General features: G+C 36.5%; 2 protein-coding genes across 3 annotated transcripts; one reads left to right on the top strand and one right to left on the bottom strand.

Moving 5' to 3' along the window:
- Positions 1-1658: 1658 nt before the first annotated feature.
- On the bottom strand, positions 1659-5703 carry LOC132181444 (uncharacterized). 2 transcript variants are annotated; one of them, XM_059594667.2, is made up of 4 exons: positions 5549-5703; positions 4107-4404; positions 2666-2929; positions 1659-2125 (listed from the first exon to the last, which is right to left on the bottom strand). In XM_059594667.2, the coding sequence occupies exons 2-4, from the start codon at positions 4347-4349 to the stop codon at positions 1859-1861; spliced, it is 774 nt and encodes a 257-aa protein (XP_059450650.1). In that variant the 5' UTR covers positions 4350-4404; positions 5549-5703; the 3' UTR covers positions 1659-1858. The 2 variants fall into 2 exon arrangements, with proteins under 2 accessions (XP_059450650.1, XP_059450659.1); XM_059594676.2 differs by having other exon boundaries at positions 5606-5702.
- Positions 5704-5854: 151 nt separating this feature from the next.
- On the top strand, positions 5855-17224 carry LOC132181436 (diphthamide synthesis DPH2 family protein). Its single transcript, XM_059594653.2, has 10 exons — positions 5855-5974; positions 6456-6679; positions 6890-6998; positions 8225-8579; positions 9376-9445; positions 9618-9685; positions 10375-10490; positions 10561-10667; positions 15497-15633; positions 16535-17224. Exons 1-10 carry the CDS (start codon positions 5894-5896, stop codon positions 16789-16791), a joined length of 1524 nt encoding a protein of 507 aa, XP_059450636.2. The 5' UTR covers positions 5855-5893; the 3' UTR covers positions 16792-17224.
- Positions 17225-20475: the final 3251 nt, after the last annotated feature.

Genomic DNA, 20475 nt, shown 5'->3' with positions numbered 1-20475 from the left:
ATAAAACCATACAGGAAAATAAAGGAAACAATAAAACTAATGCAGGAAAAGAAATTACAGCAAAGAAAACCAAATACAAGGTAACTCAAAGGAAATACAAAACAGAAAAAACAACAATATAGGGAAAAAAACGCGAAAAACACTCAAAGCGGGTCACGGCAGCCGGAGGAGGCCGATCGCGAGCTGGCCGGAAACCGCCGCGGAAGGTGGCACAAAAAGTTTGGTGCGGGAGGGGCGCGTGAAAAGACCCGACAGCGAACGGTGAGCAGCGAAGCGGGCGCAGAGGAGATCAGCGGCACACACAAACAAACAGGGAGGGGGAGAGTTTGAGTGAAAACCCCCAAAAGCAGTACCCACCGAGAGAGAACACAAGCACAACATAACAGAAAACACCAAAGACAGAAACAAGCCTAAAACAAAAACCGGGAAGCAAAGAAGGGAGGAGGGATGCAACGGGTATCCCTCCTCCCTTGAGGCGGCGGCGCTCTGGAGGGGGGCTTAAGGTTTCACAAGGCTTAGGGTTTCTCTGGAGGGGGGCTTAGCTTCTAACACCTTAATGAATTAATTGTACACACATTAATTGAACCTATGAATATGATTATTATTATTATTATTATTATTTTTAACTAATTAATTGGACATTGGACATTAAACCTATAAATAATAACATAGTCTACACTCTATACTAACTTAGTTAGATAATTATAATATACCCTTGATCTTAATTAATTAAGTGTATACACATTAATTTAACTTATGAATACGATTATTGTTATTGTTATTATTATTATTATTATTATTATTTTTAACTTATGAATTGGACATTGGATATTCAACCGATAAATAATAACATAGGCTATACTCTATAGTCTATACTAACTTAGTTATATACTTATACTATACCCTTGATCTTAATCAATTAACTGTACACACATTAATTGAACCCATGAATATGATTATTATTATTATTATTATTATTTTTAACTAATTAATTGGACATTGGACATTAAACCTATAAATAATAACATAGTCTATACTCTACACTAACTTAGTTATATACTTATACTATACCCTTGATCTTAATTAATTAATTGTACACACATTAATTTAACCTATGATTATTGTTATTATTATTATTATTATTATTTTGGAATTGGACAATGGACATTAAACCTATAAATAATAACATAGTCCATATAATGTTAGTTACACTATAGCCTTAGATCTTAATTAGTTATTTGTATACACATTGAAGCTATGATTATTATTGATTTAATAACATGTTTATTTTTATTTTTAGTTACATTGTCGTGTGGGTTGGGTCAGGTCAGATGATAAAACAGGTCGAGTTCACGAGCTCTAAACAAGTCGGGCGAGCCGGGTAATTATCGAGCTACACAAGTCAAGCTCACGATCCCTTAACGAGCTCGGGTGAGCCTGCCGATCTCGACTTAAATGAGTCGAACTCACGAGCCCCCGTCGAGTTTACTCGAGCGAGTCGGGTATGTGTCACTAACTAATCGAGCAAGTTTCCACAGTAACGAGCGAGCTAGTACAGTGTCGAGCTCGAGTTCGGGTCGAGCTAAGTCGAGCGGGTATCGAGCGATCTATCGAGTGTGTCGGCTCATTTACAGGCCTACTTATCATAAGCTTTCACGCAATGCCAAAGAAACCAGAGAATTTTCATATGTTGACAATCACAGAACAATTTCAGCGACAAAGCCTCTCACCATGTCTAACCATGTCTAACCATGATTTATGTAAATTTTACCAAAAAATTGATACCATCTTGCAACACTAGCAGGAAATGCAATAACCTAAAGGTAGGGAAGGTAGGATGATACAACTGAACTCCTGATTACTCATCAGAATTTGATCCTTCTGATCCTAACGACATAATGAGACGCCGGTACTTTTCAGGGCTGTCCCACCAAGTCGGGGTACCGATAATTGCCTTTTCCAACCAAAACTTATCATACTTCTTCTTCTCCGTCATCTTCTTGTAAAACCTTCCCCACTTGTACATGGCACGCCTTAAACGATTACTCCGACTTCCACCAAATAAATACTTGATGTAGTCCTTTGCTAGCCGGGTCAGCTCCTCACCAGTGATGATGTAAACGTACTGCAACGAAACAATTGAGCAAAAATTGTTAAGAAATGGCACTTGCAGACAACTAGCAGAACCAAGATCCCTTTGAAGTCGTTTCTTTCTGGTTATACTTGTTCAACTAGAGAACAAATAATAAAACATCCACATAGATGACATTTCAGGAATCCATATGATATTTAAACAACAGAGAGGAGATCCTTAATTTACTAGAACATGAAAAATATAATTATTCTAATTACTATAACAAGTTCATGAGATCAGGTTACTCTTTGGACAAGGACTATTTTCATTTTTCATGCAAGCAAGAGTATAATAACCTGGTCCAACAATTAAGAAGTAGATCAACATAGTAGTTTGTACTATTTCGTTGGGCTCATAGCTAGATTTATGTTAAACGGCAAACAATATGTTCACTTTTGTGCATCTTTTCCTCATGTTCTTTGCATACTCCAATTCTCTCTCCTAATAAATAGATATATTTCAATTAACAAATTGTAGTTGTAAGTGATCAAGTGCGCTTCTCTCAGAAGAGAGAGACAAAGAGATTAATACCAGGAAAATAAAGCCGATGGTCGCTAAAATCACTTGAACAGTTTCATCAATGATTCCAGCAAGGCCTTCATCCTCTGATTCACCAGAACCATCCCCACCATCCCCATCACCACCACCACCTCCTCCTGGTGGACGCTTTATGCCACTGCCACTGCCACTGTCATCATAGAATTGTTTCTTCTCAAGCTGCTGCCGTAATTCACCTTCTAGTGACTTTCCCTTAAACCTTCCAAAAACGTTCTTAAGAGCTTGCCATGGAGAACCCTGATGACATTTGAGAAGCTTAGTCAAATTATATGGTTTTCCTGACCAAATTATAATGAAAATACATTTACTAGGGAAGATATCTGTGAGCATCTCCTCCTCCCTTCCCTTTGCTAATACAACAGGGCCAATCACTATACAGCACTGAAACATGACATCCCTTACAATGCCCTTCACCAACTATTTGCAGCAATACTTTTTCTTGAACATTGCTTAGCAAAAATTATATGACAAAGCAAACAATGCAATATATGTGAAATATGTCAATAACTATATAATTGAAGCTTCATCTCGAATGCTAGGAAGAAACCAAGGAAAAAAAAGGGAAATTTAGGATATTTGTAAGAGTAATGATAGATGTCACTCTTTTGACAACCCAAAATTGATGTGTCTTTTAAAATTACCATTGGATTTGAGATAGATCATTATTAAATTTTGATCCAATGGTGATTTTAAAAGGCACATCAATTTTGGGTGGACACAAGAGAGATCCAAGGATGACATCTGTCATTATTCTATTTGTAATAAAAATAAAGTTTTTAGACATTAGAAGAAGCCCAAGTAAGATTAAAAATTAAAATGATTGAGCTCGAAGATAATTTTTCATATATTCTGTGGGGTCCAAACGGAATGAGACAAAAAGTATACTAGGAGCAAAGTTCTAATTGATATTCACAGTAAGCCAATAAATAGCTATTAATAATAGGCAACAATTTTATTTTTGCTAGCCTTGTCTATTTGTTGAACTCTATTATCGTCCTGAACACAACCTTGTAGATGAACAGTCCCATGCTAGCCACAATGATTGTTGCAACATCAAATACAGTTAAGTAGCTGCAACTGAAAACTAAGAGACTAGAGACTAAATTTGCTGATATCTACTTGTAATCTACTTGTAAAGTAAATTTTGCAGACCACCTACAATCAGGACCTGCATGTGATATCTCATGGGGCACAGAAAGATCAGCCAAAAACAAAACAATTGATTGTCACAATAAGAAAGTCACCATAAAAGTGAAAATGTGCAGGAGGGCTGAGAGCATGGACACAAGTGCATATTAACGAGTTTTTATTAGACATTTGGAGATGTTTTCTTACAAATTTGAAATATAATCTTGACACGATCTGAGCATTATAATCCAATAATAAAATAGAAATCAGAAAAAACGCCACTTACCCCATTGCCACCTTCCATGCTTCCTTTAGCCCCTAACAAGCAAACAGGCATGTTTTGCTGGTACTTCGACACAGGCATGACTTGTTGGTGATGTGATGCATTCGGGGCCAGCCTCAAAGAAGTCCTAGGGACAAAATCAGCATGGATGGGTAAAATACATGGCTTAGAAGGGAGGCAGTGCGATTGAGGTCTATTTCCGGCATAGAGTTTAGGCCGGCAGGCAGTAAGCTGCATGGTGCTCATATCCTTCAACAAAGAGCTCAGCTGCTATGTAAATTACACATTAAAGCTCCAACACCTATACCACAACACTTGAAACGTCATTGAACAATAATTTACCCTCACAAGTGCATTTAAATTCCTAACGCCATAACCAACATACATATCCATATGCAATTCCACCAACATCACATATCAGCATTTTGGGCATGCAATGCAATGCAATTTTCTAGAACCAACAAAAAATGAACCAGAGCATAAAAAGGTCCAGTTCAATATCGCTCAATCAAGGGACCTCACCAAAATCATAAAAATTTTAGGTCCACTTCAACAAGGTTTAATCAAGGAGACATCATCACAATGAGGATCAAACCAGCAACAAGCCTACAAGTAATAAGAACAATTATCATCTAATATGCAGTTGCATCCAAATTGAGTATAGCTCCTAGTTGATTAATTTTGCAACATGCGCATATCATAACAACATAATTTTTTTTTTTTTTTAAAAAAAAAATCCAAACCATCAAAACTAGGGAAAAAAAAATCCCTGAATTGCACTTATATGCGTGAACTTGGACATAAATCTCATGTTCATCAATTACAGGAAGATGACAAAGCAACCATGACGCTGTAAATGGTTAATGGGTACCCACAATCCTGTATCAATGCAGATGGTCCCAGATTAAACATGTACACATTGATGTTTCCCTTCCTTCTCCTTTTCTCATTTCCGAAAAAATAAAAGGGTTCCTATTAAATATGACAGAAAAAAAAAAGTATAAATTTTTCCTTTTTGTAAAAAAATAAAAACTCACTTTTCATTTCTCTGAGCAAAAGGGTCCTAAATTCTGAGCAAATAAATAATTCATACACACTTACATTAAAAAAAAAAAAAAAAAAAAAAAAAGCCATAGAGACATAAGAATTTTACTCCTTTGATGCGAAATTCTATACATGTATATCTGCAATGTGCATATAAGCGTACATACACACAAAAACATAAAAATTTCGTCCACTTTTCAAAGCCTACATACCAACCTGAAAGCTCCCAGAAGATAAAATAGAGCGACAAAAACAATATAAGAATTACAAACAAACTGTACATACATATATATGTCTGCGCCAAACCCTGGGTGAAGGTTGCTAACAGAGCTTAACATGTCTCAAAAGCGAACCCAAAAAATTCCAAATTAAATGTGATTTAAAAGCGCAATTTCGAATACCTAATGGAAAATGGTAGGCATAGAGAGAGAGAGAGAGAGAGTGGCGCGTGAGCTCACTGTTCGTTGTGGGCGGTTGGATTCGCCGAAGACGGTCGGGTGCAGAAGGCGAAGTAGAAAGAATAGATAACGAGACGACGAGGAGGGGAGGCTGGGGAATTGTTGGGAGCTTTTAAACAGTTTGTGGGCCGGCAGGTATTTATATATTGGGCTCAAATTGGAGCCCATGAGAAGCCGTATCCTCGTCACTCTGCTCGCGTCTTATGTATTTATAAGTTTATAACATCGTTCTCTCGTGTTTCGCGGCAGATACCAGACGGAGGAGGCAGCTGGCTTTACGTTTCGACCATGGACTTGGAATCTAATTACGAAATTGCCCGCACCGCCGAGTTTATTCATTCTCGGAACTTCACCAGAGTCGCTTTACAGGTAACCGAAACAACACAATAAATAAATAAATAAATAAACAAAAAAAGAAACTTCCTATAAACCCTGGAAAAACCTCTCATGTTTGAGTCGTCCGTTTGGTTTCCGAGAAAACGAAAAAGAAAATCTTGAGTCTTTTGTGTTAATACGATGATAATCAATTGGCTGAATGAAGGTAAAAGAAAATAATTCGATGTTTAATTCTTGTGCTCAAGTTTCTCATGTTCGTATAATGTCGAAATCCTTAAACGCAGCCCTTATCTTTATTCTCTGTTTGGTTGCTGACAAACTGAAGGATATGGAAAGAAAAAAGTTACTGACTGTCACTGACAAGTTAAATGCGATTGATTTACTGGTTTGAGATTCTTTCTTCAAAATGCTATTCCTAAATTTCTCTAAGTGATCTCAGTGTCAAGAGATAGGTTTAGGGGTTAATTCTCGTGCTCATTAAACGAAATTGGTCTGCGTTTTATTTGAATTTCAGTTCCCAGATGAACTATTGAAGGATTCAACGCTTGTGGTGAGAGCTCTGCATGATCAACTTCGGTCGCTGAGAAAATGTGATGCTGATCAGAATGGTGACAACAAAGATGTTAGATTGTTTGTAATGGCGGACACAACATACGGTAGTTGCTGTGTCGATGAGGTCGGAGCATTGCACGCCAATGCTGAGTGTGTTATACATTATGGGCATACGTGTCTCAGCCCGTGAGTACTCATTGACAATTTTGAGTAATCTATATACAAATTGCTGAGGCTATGAATTTAGTTCTCAGGACTTATTGGAGTGTGAATCTTCTGGGGCTGTGTATCAATAAAAGTTTAAGATTTGAATTTAGTTCTCATAAGATTTGCTACTGTAATACTTGAACTCTGCTTCATATGCCGTTCTATTGAAGGCCTCTTTTCTGTTTGCAGCACGACAACTCTTCCTGCATTCTCTGTCTTTGGAAAGGCTTCCATTAGTGTAGCTGATTGCGTTGAAAATATTTCAAATTATGCTTTGACCAATGGCAAGCGTATCCTGGTATGGCAATTAACTTGAAATGCTTTTTTTTTCTTCTAGAATTCTTTAACTTGGCAATAAAAGAATTTTAACAATGACAATGTATGCCTAATGTATCCTCTTATAAGTTTCCTATAGTATCATTTTTTAACTTAGCAAAAATGAAAGAAAACTTTTAAGTCTTTATTTCATTCCTTACTTTCATAAACTTCATAAAGTTTTCACACCTCAGACACATGTCGCCTTGCTCAAAATGTGGAAGAGCAAGCCAATCTAATGGTATTCACGTTGATATGAACTTATTGCATAGAAGGCAAGATTCAAGTCAACCAAATATAGTGGATGCTGTACTAAAAATATAGTGGATACTGTATAGGCTTTTAGGGCCTATGGATTATAATCAATATGGTAGGAGCTTTTTCAAGAAATCCTACATATGTAGGTTCCAGATATTCATGCCCCCCACCCATCAACCCCACCCTGCCAAAAATAGAAAGAAATTTATGGTGTGTTAATGTATGTTACTACTGACATGCATGTTTTTTTGTTTGAACTTATGACAGACATGTAGGATTGGCATACTTAGGCAAATTGGTCAATTGTCTCTTCTTGTTCCCAGAACAAGTTCTTGAGATGTTTTAAGTCAAAGGCCTCCCCCCACCCCCACAAAGAAAGAGGCTGTCCACTCCTGATAAGAGCTGAAATCAGTCCTAGTTATTATTTTTTTTTGATTTGTAAGTTACACATGCACTCGGGGGGACTTGAACCCACGACCTCACTCTCCACTTTACTACAAAGGGAGGAAGTACCATTTAAGCTAAAGCCCATTGGCTTCCCATAGATAATACACCATTGTACTAGCTGGCATCTTCGGACATTTTATGTTAGACATTATTTGTACTTACCCTTGAGTGTTGAAGAACCTCACATTATGATGATTTATCTGTCCTTGCCTCCTAAAATATGGAGATTAAGTGGTTTCTTTGTAATATGCTACCAACTCAATCATGTGGCTAAGTAAGCCACAATTTTGAAGTGCATCCCACTATGTGGCATTGACACTCACTTTGTTGTTCGGCATTTTTCACTACTTTGATAACAGGAAAGATTCTTTCTTAGGATGCTTTTGCTTTTACATCCCACACTTTTGTTCTCTATATTTAATCACTTATTATTTTGCTTATTGCCTGGCAGAACTATCACATAAATTTGCTGTAAATGTTACCTGTCTAACTTCCGAAGTGCAGGTTCTTTATGGCCTGGAATATTCATATTCAATAAAGAATGTTAGAGAAGCACTGGTAGAAGCGTTGAGGTTGTCCGAATCCAAATCTGAATTAGGAGTCCATATTGCTGATGTTATGTGTTCAGTTACTAATCCATCTGATGATAATAAAAGCTCCAATGGGCTCGTGGGACCAGCTGGTGACTGTACTGAAGATAAAACTTTTGGTATAGCACCTGGCAATAGTTATAGTATTGGAGGCTTGATCTGGACGTTACCTGATGGACACAGAATGGAGGACTACTTGCTTTTTTGGATTGGATCTGACAATTCAGCTTTTGCAAATGTTGTGTTGACATTTAATGGCTGTGATATAGGTAGACAAATTGCCATGCTCCTTATGTGTTTGCGTCTATTGTGCCGCATGTGTGTTTATGTTTCAAATGAATTTTTTTATGATTTTTAAATGTGTTTGTGTGTGTGTGTACCTCAGATCTCAGCATGTTGTTTCACCCACCCAGATGTGGTTGACAAAGTTGTAAGGGTGGAGATATTTTTGTACATATTTTACTGGCGTTGAGTGTTTATTGACGCAACTGTTTAGTGTTGCTAAATGAAGTTGCTCCTGTGTGCCTTTTGGTACAATGCAGCATATATGTTGTATACATGCACATATTTTTCCATCTCCATGTGGACAATTGCCTGGTTGTTTTCTATTTCCCCCCTTCCCTTGTACTGTTGCAATTAGTTGTTTCATTGCTCATATGCATGTATTTGAAGATTAACTTGTTTCTTTTCCACCCTGGTCATCAAGTCTTTGGTTGTGAATTCAAGCTGTATAATTGCACCTTTTTTTTCCTTTTCACTCAGAGCTTCTCCACTGGCAATAAAAACCATTGTAGCGTGTATTAAAATAGCTTGCGTCATTGTTGCTGATTTTCATATAACTGAAAATTCATTGGTTAGGGAAATTTAATAGCCAATATTAAACAATCACTTCTGGAGATATTTCTAGTGTTCATATCTTGATTTTCTATTCCCTCAAGCTTCTAGTATATGTAAACATAATGCTGGTTGCATTACCTGTCTTCTATTTTTTTTTATAATTAACAATTGCTTTATATTTTGTGATTTTTTACTCATCAAAAGGATATTTTCTGATGGTCGTTTTAGTCAGATATGATGCAACAAAGAATTGTTTGGTGATGGATGTATCTCAACAGAAAAGGATTCTTAAGCGCAGGTATTATATGCAGCATAATCACTCTTCCAGCATAATCTCTGTCTCTCCTTAAATGTCTATTGATTTACGTTTAGCATGAATTTCTCTGTGTATCCTTTTTTCCCCCTATTTGTTCAATTCATGCCATGCACTTCATTTATGTGATTTACTATGGGAGTTATGTTTCGTGCAGATATTTCCTGGTTGAAAAAGCAAAGGATGCCAATATTGTTGGGATTTTGGTGGGAACTCTTGGTGTAGGTAAGTTCCCCTTTGGGATGAAAGATCAGTTTGTATGATTCTGTACTGTTTGCTAACTTGGTTCTATATCATTCTAAGTAAGTTTATTTGCCATACAGGAATTGCTACACACATTTCCCTCATACAAGCAACCATGTATTCCATGCCTAAAAGCTAATAAATAGATCTTGGATGAACTACATTGTTATTGCTATACATCTTTTTTCATTTCTTCAATATTGATCATATCGTTTTTTCTTCTTTTCAGCTCATAAATTCTGATAATGCTCTATTGATGTGAAGTCAAATTGACAATGACTTCTATTGTGTGATGATTTCATATCATTTTGGTATCTTTTGTGTGTGTATGGTTATTTGCTTTCTTTTAACTCTTAACTCCTCCAATTAACTCCTTGTTTGGTGAACTAATTCTCTAATTAATCTTGAGAACTTGAAATGAAAAGATTTGGTAAGCTCTGTTCATATTCCTTTTTCACTTTAAAACAGCAGCAGAATCTTGATACTGTGATAGTTCCAGACATAAAGCATTAAATTCCTGTCTGTCTGTTATTTTTCATATAATGTTTATATTATTTCAGAATTTTACCATGAAAATTCAATTTTATTGAGGTTCATGCATATCTACCACTCCGAGTATTCATAATAGTCAACTTGAAGATATGTGATTAATTCTGCAACTATTGATGCAGCTGGTTACCAACATATGATTCATCAAATGAAAGAGCTGATCACAGCAGCTGGAAAAAAGGCCTATACTCTTGTTATGGGCAGACCAAACCCTGCAAAACTTGCCAACTTTCCTGAGGTAAACTGAGATAGATGCAAGTTGATTTCAGAACGTACGAGTTTTATTAACAAACTTCCATTTGTGGCAGTGCAATGTTTTCATTTATGTCTCTTGTGCCCAAACTGCTCTTCTGGATAGCAAAGAGTATTTAGCTCCAGTTATTACTCCATTTGAAGCCATGCTAGCTTTCAACAGGTACCCGTGTACGAAATACTTTATAGTTGTTTCCTAAATTCCTAGTTATGAAACTTTGTTTACCCTTTCTTTTGCTCATAAACTGTTTATAGTGCTATTTCTTTCTCCTTTATTCTCTGGTCTTGTAGCCTCATCGAGGTTCTATTTTTTTTTTTTATACATTTCTAAAGGTGAATAATTCAAAATCCAGCGTGAAATCGATAGTCAGGTTAATTTTGGGCCATTTAAATGCTCCATTAGGAAAGAGGCCTTGTGTTCTAGGATGATGATAGGATCCCCAAAATATCCTCATGATATTCTGCAGTAGATTGGGAACTCGAAGGTTTCTATTGGTTGGAAATTAGAAAATAAAAGGTTTTGAGTTCCTAATTTCCCTAGGAAAGTGGGTACCATCGCTAGGCTTGTGGTACTGCAGTCGATTGGGTTGTTTGTTTGTCATGGGGGGTGGTTGATGGTGGTTCCATGCACCTACAGTTGAACGTTTGGGGCTATCTGACAAGGTGGTAGTGCTATAGACGAGGAGTGTGCTGCGGCGATGACGTGCGAAGCTGTGCATGGTGGTCCAGTTTGAGCATTGAGGAACCGTGTGAGTGGAGAGGCTATGTGAAAGTTGTATGGTGGTGCTGTGCAATTCAGCCGTGCAAAGTGGGTGCAGTGCTTGTGCGGTGGTGGGTTCTTTTTGCGTGTTGGTCTAACCATGATGGCGACAGTGAGAGTGCCAGCCTATCTGTGGTGTCTGTGGGTGCTATGCGGGCTAGTGGTGACCTTGCGAAGGTGGTGTGGTGGTGGCTGTACGAAGAGGTGGGCTTTTGTGGTGGCTGTGCAAGGTATTGACTGTGTGCGAGAGCTGACTGGCAAAGCAGCGATTGAGCAATGGAGACCAAAGCAGTGCCGTGTGTGGTGGCACGAGGAGCTGTGTGTCAGGTGTAAGAGGAAGAAGAAGGGTGTTTGGCTACTAGTATTTTCTTTCTTATTTTGGTTTAGAGGTGTTTGGCTTTCCGCATTGGGTTATCTTATTTTGGAGCTAGGATATCCTAATGTTGGTTCAGAATAGCACAACCTTGGTTTAGTTTCTATTCTGGCTGCTGTTAGGTTCAAGGACAAACTAGTCCCTACACGAAATTACTATAATCCGGGGTTAGGATCAACCTTGTGCTAAAAACAAGAAGAAATGGCTTCCAGTAGCAATGTTCGACAAGAAGAGGCTTTGCCGCTTGACTCAAAGTTTATTAATCCGCTAAAGGAATCAATGGAGGAGTCCATCAAGCGATCCATTGTACGAGCCCTAGACTGTCAAGTGGTGAGCTCTAGGTTCGTCGGAAATCGAGTTTCATTGGAAATTCGATTGTGAAGGGAGCAAGAGTATGGATCTCCACGTATGAAATTGGAGTTTCCATGTTGGGATGGTTGAGATCCCTCTGGTTGGGTATCACAAGCAGATCACTATTTTTGATTTCATCAAACACCATAAATATCAAAGGTGGAGATAGCAGCAAACAATCTCGAGGGGAAATCAATACAATGGTTTGATTGGCTGGTAGCATGCTTTGGAGAGCCATCCTGGAAGGAATTTGTGGAAGGGCTCCGTGTTTGATTTGGTCCCTCAGCATATGAAAATGGGGATGGTGAGCTAGGAAAAATTTGGCAAACATTAACAGTTGAGGAATACTTAAGTCGTTTTGAGCAATTATCTAATCTCGATCATAACTGATACAAAATACAGTTCGTGGGGTCATTCATTGAAAGATGTCAGCCAAAAATCTGACTTGAAGTCAAGGCTCAATGACCCTGAACCATGATAGTTGCTATTTCATTTGCCAGGAGAGAAGAAGAGAATCGGTGAGAAAACAACTGCCCAATAATTGAAGTGGTAGCATAACAACTCAGAGAAAAAGCACTAACCACATCTATACTATCACCTAAAAAGGACTAGTCCATTTAAAGCTTCCCTAGAATCCCTTATAAAGTTTAGTTTCACATAGTAACTAATCAATATGGGACTTAACACTCATGAATGTCTTTCTATAAACCACCCACTCTATTTGGGCAACTCCTCTTCCCAATATGAGACCTGGGTATCACAAAAACCCCCTCTTAAACTCTTGACGTCTTTGTCAAGTCTACGTCATGCGGTGCTGACAGTACTATATGGCACATTATTAGGTGACTCTGATACCATTTGTAACGACCTAGGGAAATGCGCTAGCCACATTTGCACTATCACTAAAAAATGACTATTCAATTTGAAACTTCCCTACAATTCCTTATAAAGCATAGCTTCATATAATAACTAAACAATGTGGGATTTATCACCCATGAATGCCTTTCTGTAAACCACCCACTCTATGTGGGCAATTCCTCTTCCCAATATGGACCAGGGTGTTACAGGTAGATAAACCAATGATTGGCAAAGGTAGTTCAGCTTCTTCCTTAGCTTGCAAACGTCCTACCACACAGGTGGAGTTAGTTATGACAAAGGTAAATGTTTTGGAGTTGGAATTCACTTCATCAAAATTTTCAAATGTCTTAATTATTGAAAATTGTTTTGACCTTGAGGATATCAAGAATCCTGTGATGCCCTTTGGGCAGTCATTTGCACCCATGATCAGCAATTTGTTCATACACTAAATCACAATACGTTGATAGAGAAAAGTGATAATATTATTGATGAAAAACTCTGATTATTCTAATACAACTGATCTAAACTTATAGTAAAACCCTAAATTTACTAAAGGTAATAAAATCCTCCTAAGAATGTAAATAAAACAAAAATAAGAAAAATACAATAGTTATAGAAATACTTGATGGCAAAGAAACCTAAATATGGAAAATTCAAATAAATGGTAAAATCCTAATTTAAAATAAAAATCAACATAAATTATTTTCTTTGTCAACCAAATATGGTTGAAAATCAACTAGGATCTTGATAAATTATTTCATTCTGTATTTCCATTGTCTGAAAACTGAATAAAAATCTCCTCAAACGGCGCTTTCCCAATATATTTTTTTGTTATTTTTCCTAATTTAGAAAACACCGAAAGTATGTGTAAATGTTGTCCTACACTAGACACCCTCTCTTTAAAATAAACTCGACCACGGGTTACTTTTGTGATATGGGTATTTGGAGAAAGCTATGTAGACAACATCAAGACACGTCTGTTCCTTTTCGTCTCATTCCTTAAAATTTTTTACAACAATTTCGTCTTAGATGTTACCTTCAACTTCATCGTTTTCTTCAAAGTCACTATTGTTCTTTATTTCTGTGGTGATTATGATGAGCTGTGCCTGTGGTGGATGGTTTTCCACTTGCTTTGTTAGCTGTTAGCTCAGTCTAAGCCAAGAGAGTTCAAGCCCACTCTAGAGAGAATTGTTCTTTTTTAGGCTGCTTGATTGGCTTGGAAGCTGTTCAAGCCTCGCTCAATAATCATTAAATCATGTATCAACATGTCATTGGTTTCTAGCCATCAACAATTCAAAGGGAAATAAGTTGACTTCTGTTTGTCTTAACCCCAAGCTGGGCAGCGCCTGATTGGTTGATTGGGTGGCACAGCTCCTTTAGGAACCTAACTGAGTTTTGCTGAAAATAAGGTAGTTGACGCTCGCTAGATGGATGAGGTAATTGAGCTAGATTTCCTTTCAATTGAACATGTCGACAGTCGTAAGGCATGGCCACGGGAAAATTTTAGGATTCTCTATTGTTTCCTGTTTCATCTTGTATGCTACTACTCATGCTTGCACATACGGATGCAGGATATAGACTTTGCAGAAACAGACCCACCAAAATGGTTAAAATCTTGCAAAACATGGAGAAACAACGATACATAAAGAGATGCATGCTTTAATGACTCCTCTAATCTGAACCATAGGGAGCAACTCCCTTAGTACGGGGGAGCTTTTTGCCGTATTTCTGACATAGTTAGATTTGTCCTGAAGTGGCCACCGTGTCCAAAAAGTAATGGTTTAACTTGTAGAACGTCATTGCATATAGAAGTCTGTGCTCCTTCAAAGTGACCATGCCATTTTAGTGATGTATAGAAGACAAAGGCAAATTATGGAGCATTTAGAATGGCAGAGATCAAACATGGCACTTGCCTACCATCTGATGGAGATGGGTTGTAACTTTTGATCTGATTTCCGAGAGGATTTGTGGGGCCCACAGTATGTTGTGAATAAGCCATGCTGACAGCTTTTATGTCAAGGCAACATGATTTTAGGCCTCCTATTTTTCGTTCTAATGAATCTTGATGAATTCATTAATTGTTGTAGACAATATAGGAGAATATATTATCTATCCTCACATTACAAATAATTGGAAAAGTTCAGTATATATGGTCCTCTTGAAAGTTCCGCCCATTTTCTGGTACATCTTCAAATTGTTTTCCTTGAGCATTGAGGAGTTTGGTCTTGCTTCAATAACGGCTACCCGAATCTGCTTTCATGTTCCATTTTCTTTTTGCTTGAAGTGAAGTTGTAATTAAATGATAAAATGCTTTCTCTACTGATTTTATGATCTTCTAAAGTCGCCCTCAGTTGCCGTAGTGATATCGCTTAAATTGCTATTTATCATATTAATTAGTTTCTTGATACCCGGATCACATATCAAGTGAAGTAAATCCCTTCTTCTTGATATATGATTTACAGTATAGCAGGAAAACAATAAAAATGAAGTAATATATTGTGGATTTCGGTAAAGAACCAAACGAATTATGAAGGATAATATATGGGTAAATATTGCGTATTAGCTTTCATGTTCTTAAACAAGTTTATTTCTATAGTTTGGTACTTTTTTATATATTTAATTGCTAAAGCTCAATATTTCCATGCCTCAGAGGAAGTCAGTGGACAGGAGCATATGTAATGGAGTTCCGGGATTTGATTAGTTCAAGTCCAGTGGAAGTAACCCAGTCGGAAGAGGCACGATTTTCCTTTTTCTCTGGTGGATATGTGGAAGATGTCAACCTCCAAGGTAAGTTATCTCCCTTGTTTGGTATTCAGTTTGTTGCAATGGGAATGATATCATCAAGTAACAAATGCATGGAGTTCAGATTTTTTAAGTGATGCACATGTTTCTGTAAAACATTCGAAACAACTTGCATAAGTTTCCTTAGACACAAAAAGATTTGGAAACAACTTCCACCCATATTTCTCCATGCTTGATAAAATTGAAGTCAAAGTCTTGAATTCGAAGAGATGTGCAAGAAGGATTTTGGCTGTTATCAGTTTCTTTAGAGTTTAGACACAGCTTAATAATACTAAGAATAAAAATTGCTCCTTGGAAGCTTGTTTGAGCTTCTGAAAGCAAGGTGTTAGGAGTTGCAGTCTAGTATTAGGCGCAGCAGTTACTCAAGCAGCAGTTCAATCTGTTTTAGAGAGAGAACACTGAGTTCCTGAAGCCAGCTGAGCAATCTAAGCTGATGTTGCTTGCAGTTGATTAGCTGATCTTGCTTCCCCTTGCTTAATACCCCTGAGGGGGAAGCAGTGGGGTAACGATCCGACTTCGGTTTTTGCAAAGTATTCTGTTTGAGGTAATAAATGAAAAATAATAAACAAAAGAATAATAAATAAAAAATAAAAACCACACTCACTAAGATCTGTGACATGAATCTCCCCTTTTGCCAAATGGTATATATGAAAGGTCATTCAGAAAAGAAAAAAGAAAAAGATCTTTATGAATGATGTATGCATGATTTATGTATTTTTTACTTGTACATTTTTTTTTTGGTATAAAGAGATTGAATCTGGAATGTTGAATGGACCTTCATGGTTGATAAAATCAATGATTCAATTCACAAAATAGAGAACATCTTATGTTGGCAAGTTACTTTATTTGCTAGATTTTATTTTATTTATTTATTTATTTTTAACAGAAGAAGAGAATGATAAGGAAGACAGTGAGGGAGCTCTTGCTTTAGCCAATGCAACACAGAAGGTTCTCCGATTGCGTGATGACCCAAAGTCTTTAATCAAAGGAACAGCTAGATCTGGACCAGAGTATTTTGCATCCAGATCTTATCAAGGTCTAGATATGCACTCCAACACTTCCTTGCCAGAATCATATTTAACTGGGAGGAGTGGGAGGGCATCCGGATATCGGGATGAGAAAAGCAAATGTGACGAAGAGTAATGCTATTTAGTATACTCCTGTACAACTGCCACACAACTAAATGACGTGCCAATAAAAATCAATCCTTAGATCAGCACATCGGAAGAGGGTTGATAGGAGAGGGGGAAGAGCCTATTTTGCAAAAATCTCCCCTGCTGGTTTTGAATAGGCAAGCTACTCTACTTTGGCAGGCAAAAGGATACTCATTTTGACTGAAACTGCTTAAAAAGATTCGTCAGCCAAGCTGCAATTACATAGTTGAACCTGATATTTTAGAATGTTTGTGAAAGTTGGTGCAACCTTGACCTCCAGGCCATGGCATCAGAGGGCTGGTCTTCTTTGCAGTAATTTGTGTTTGAGGATGGGTTTGTTCTTGTTTCTTATTTATTGAGGATTAGAGCAAATGTCGGATTACTTCCATGGTATAAGATTTATTACTTTCTCAATTATGTTCTTTTGCTGTTACTTCAGTTTTATTTGCTTTGAATTGTAATGGGGAAAGCGGGCGGACTCACACATAGCTTCCTTTTCCTCTCTTTCGTCTTTTAATCGTCCGATCGAGTGTAGTATCTTACGGCTAAGACTATTCACAACAGTTTTCTTTAAATTTTTTCTAAATTTAGAAAACTAAGAATTCGCTGGTGCTGGTATAATAGAAGAGTATTTTTATTATATTTTTCTATATCATTAGAATATTGTTATATTTCTTTTTATTATTTCTTTATAAAATGAGAAACTGTAGCAAAATGTTAAGAATAAAAGAAAGTTAATTATACCCACATGATTTTGAGATTCTAGGTAGGGGGTCGTACACTAACTCGTACAAATCTCACTATGTCAAAGATCCACCAACAGTTCCAACCAATACAATTCAACCTCCTATATATATATATATATATATATATATATAGGACCCGAGAGATAACTACTGAATTTATTAAATTTTCTAGTTTACAAATTTCAACGAGAAATGTTCTTTTAAAGTTGTGAAAACTTGGAGTGTTTGAATATCAAATCATTTATGCTTCAGCTTTGACCGACGTGAGCGAGCGGTCAAGTCAACAAAATGCAGTCAATTGTGAATACGTAGCTGGCATGCACACCACAATAAACATTGACCTTTTGCTCGCTCTTTCCTCATCGACCTCATCAAGAACCTTGTTATTAGAATTTTTTTTTTCTTCTTCTAATTTGTTGATATTATTATTATTATTATTATTATTGTTTATCTTCCTTGATAGTTTCTTCAGTAAGAAATTGTAGATTGTGACATGAGAAATTATATAAAGCCAGTTGTGATTAAATTGTATTGAGAAATATTACATCTTGCCATCTTTGTGTTCTCTTGGTTTTATATAGATATTATTTTAAAAAAATAAAAAAAAAATTATTTCACTGATATCTCAAAAAAATAATATCCACGTAGAATAGAAAAATACTAAAAGAACACCATAGAGAACTTAACATTCTTTAATTGTTGTTGCGGATAAAAGATGAGAATTAATTAACCCATATTAATTGCATTATTTAAGAAAAAGAAAAAGAAACTGCTATAGCCTATCGCCTATATTTCTTCTAGATCAGAAGTTGGAAAACTTAATTGGACTTTACAATTAGACTAGAAGATTTGCATTAAGCGACTAGCATAGGCTGCAATAGCCCCTATGTTTGATATGCAAAGAGCTGACTCATTCTAGATAAACAGATTGTTCAAAAAAGATTGTTTTGACTTGTGATTTCTTTTACCTTCTTCATCATTTGCTGTCATTTTCTATCGTCATCTGGATCACATCAATGGTTTGAAGAAAACTGTAGATTGCGTGGTCATTATAGGGCTTACAAGAAGGCTTGCTAGGCAACTAGGGGCTGTTTGGTAATGCCCATAATTTCAAAAAAGTGGCATGGGATTGTAGAAAATTGATTTATGTGAAAAAAAAAAGTAAGAATGTTTGGTATAAAAAAAGTACAAAAAATTTATTTTGTAGTATTTTTTTTTAATTTGAATAGTAATAAAAAATAATTATGTGACGTAAAAAGTAAAAATATTAAGAATTGAATTTTGGATGAATAGTATGGGACCAATTTTTGGCCATTACAAAATAGGGCCTAAGGTATCCGCCTAAGGTATTCGCCTTAGGCGCTCAAGAAATAATACCCTAAAAACTAACATTAAAAGTCCCCAAAGAGATTATGTTCCATACAAAATAGAAGGCCACCCTTCCCCCCTCACTTGTGGGTTCAAACTCCATTTTAATAGATAATGCTTAATACATGAAACATTTTAATTTAGGTAAGAGGTAAATGACGAAGACAATGTTAAAACTTAAGACATTTGACTTTGATATCATGATAAATCACCACTTATCCCCAACAACTTAAGTTAATAGAAAGATGTTTAATCATTTAATTAATACTTTAACAGATTAATGCTAGAAAGTGTGCGATTTAGATAAGGTCAAAGCTTGTAGAACATCTAGGAGAGCAAGAGATGGAAGAAAGAAGAGAGGCGGGAATGAAGGAACCCCTTAGTTTTTTTGTTTTTTGTTTTTGGGAGTTTAACGTCCCAAGAGGTAAATCTCTCAAATTAAGCTTGCGTTTTTCGTTCATAACAACACTATCATTTCATAAAATTTACTGGATATGTTAATGGGTGGGTGTGAGTACATGCCAATATGGTAGTTATGGGTATAAAATCAAGAAAAGGTTTAAAGCTTTATTTGAAAAACCCTAGCTTTAAGGTGGACCATGTTTTAAATGAACTAAATGAGACTAAAGACGAGCCTTAGGGTCTGTAAGCTGAGTATGGACTATTTAACAAAGCTTTTAGTGAAAGAATGATGGTGAGCATGTCGTGACCGGCACAGCCACCCACAAGTAGGGGTCACACCTTGCGGCCTCACTAGTTGAAAAGATCACGTAGGGTTGGATTCACTATATAACTATAGCATGTGTGATTTTACTCCTACGTTTCAAAATGATTGGATTCACTATATAACCGGGTTTCATGCGTGATCTACTCATTAAGTTGTGAGCTTATCGTTTCAATCTTTTTCACATGTAAAACAACCTGTTTTATAGAGAAGCTAGTGATTTGAGTAAGGAAGATCTCAATGTAGATGCAGCTACTTGCCATGAGATTATCGACCTTAGAGCATTCCCAATAGAGTCCCTATAAGGGAGTCTGTTCCCTATGTGTAGAGAATATGTCTAAAAAATTTACAAAAAACGTTCCACAGCAGACTCTCTAAATGAGCCTCAACTATGATGATCGCTGCAGTGAAACCCAAAATATAGGGTTCCACCATTACAATCTTTATGATTATTGAAATAATAAAAAAAAAAAACGTTTCTCTCTCTTCTCTACACTCTCTTCTCTCCTCTTATGATTCTCTCTCCGCTCTCCTCTCATATATATATATATATATATATATATATATATAATATAAATAAAAAAACAAATATTTTAATAATATAAAGAATGATTAAGGGAAACTATTGTAGTGTATTTTGACATAAATAAGTTAAAAGTAGTTTGAATCCTTAAATGTAGGGAAAATGACGAGGAAGCAGTTGTGAATGCTCTTATACCACTTGAGGACTTATAGATATATCACTCGTGGTAATTATTGCCTTTAGGTAAAGTTATAGACTTCATGATTTGAGATAATTTTGTGTATTAAAATATAACTTAGACCTACTTTATGG

The sequence above is a fragment of the Corylus avellana genome, chromosome 2 (assembly GCF_965113065.1).
Source record: "Corylus avellana chromosome 2, dhCorAvel1.hap1.2, whole genome shotgun sequence".
Lineage (NCBI taxonomy): Eukaryota > Viridiplantae > Streptophyta > Magnoliopsida > Fagales > Betulaceae > Corylus > Corylus avellana.
Note: the sequence above shows the minus strand (reverse complement) of the source record. Positions and strands in the feature narration are given on the sequence as shown.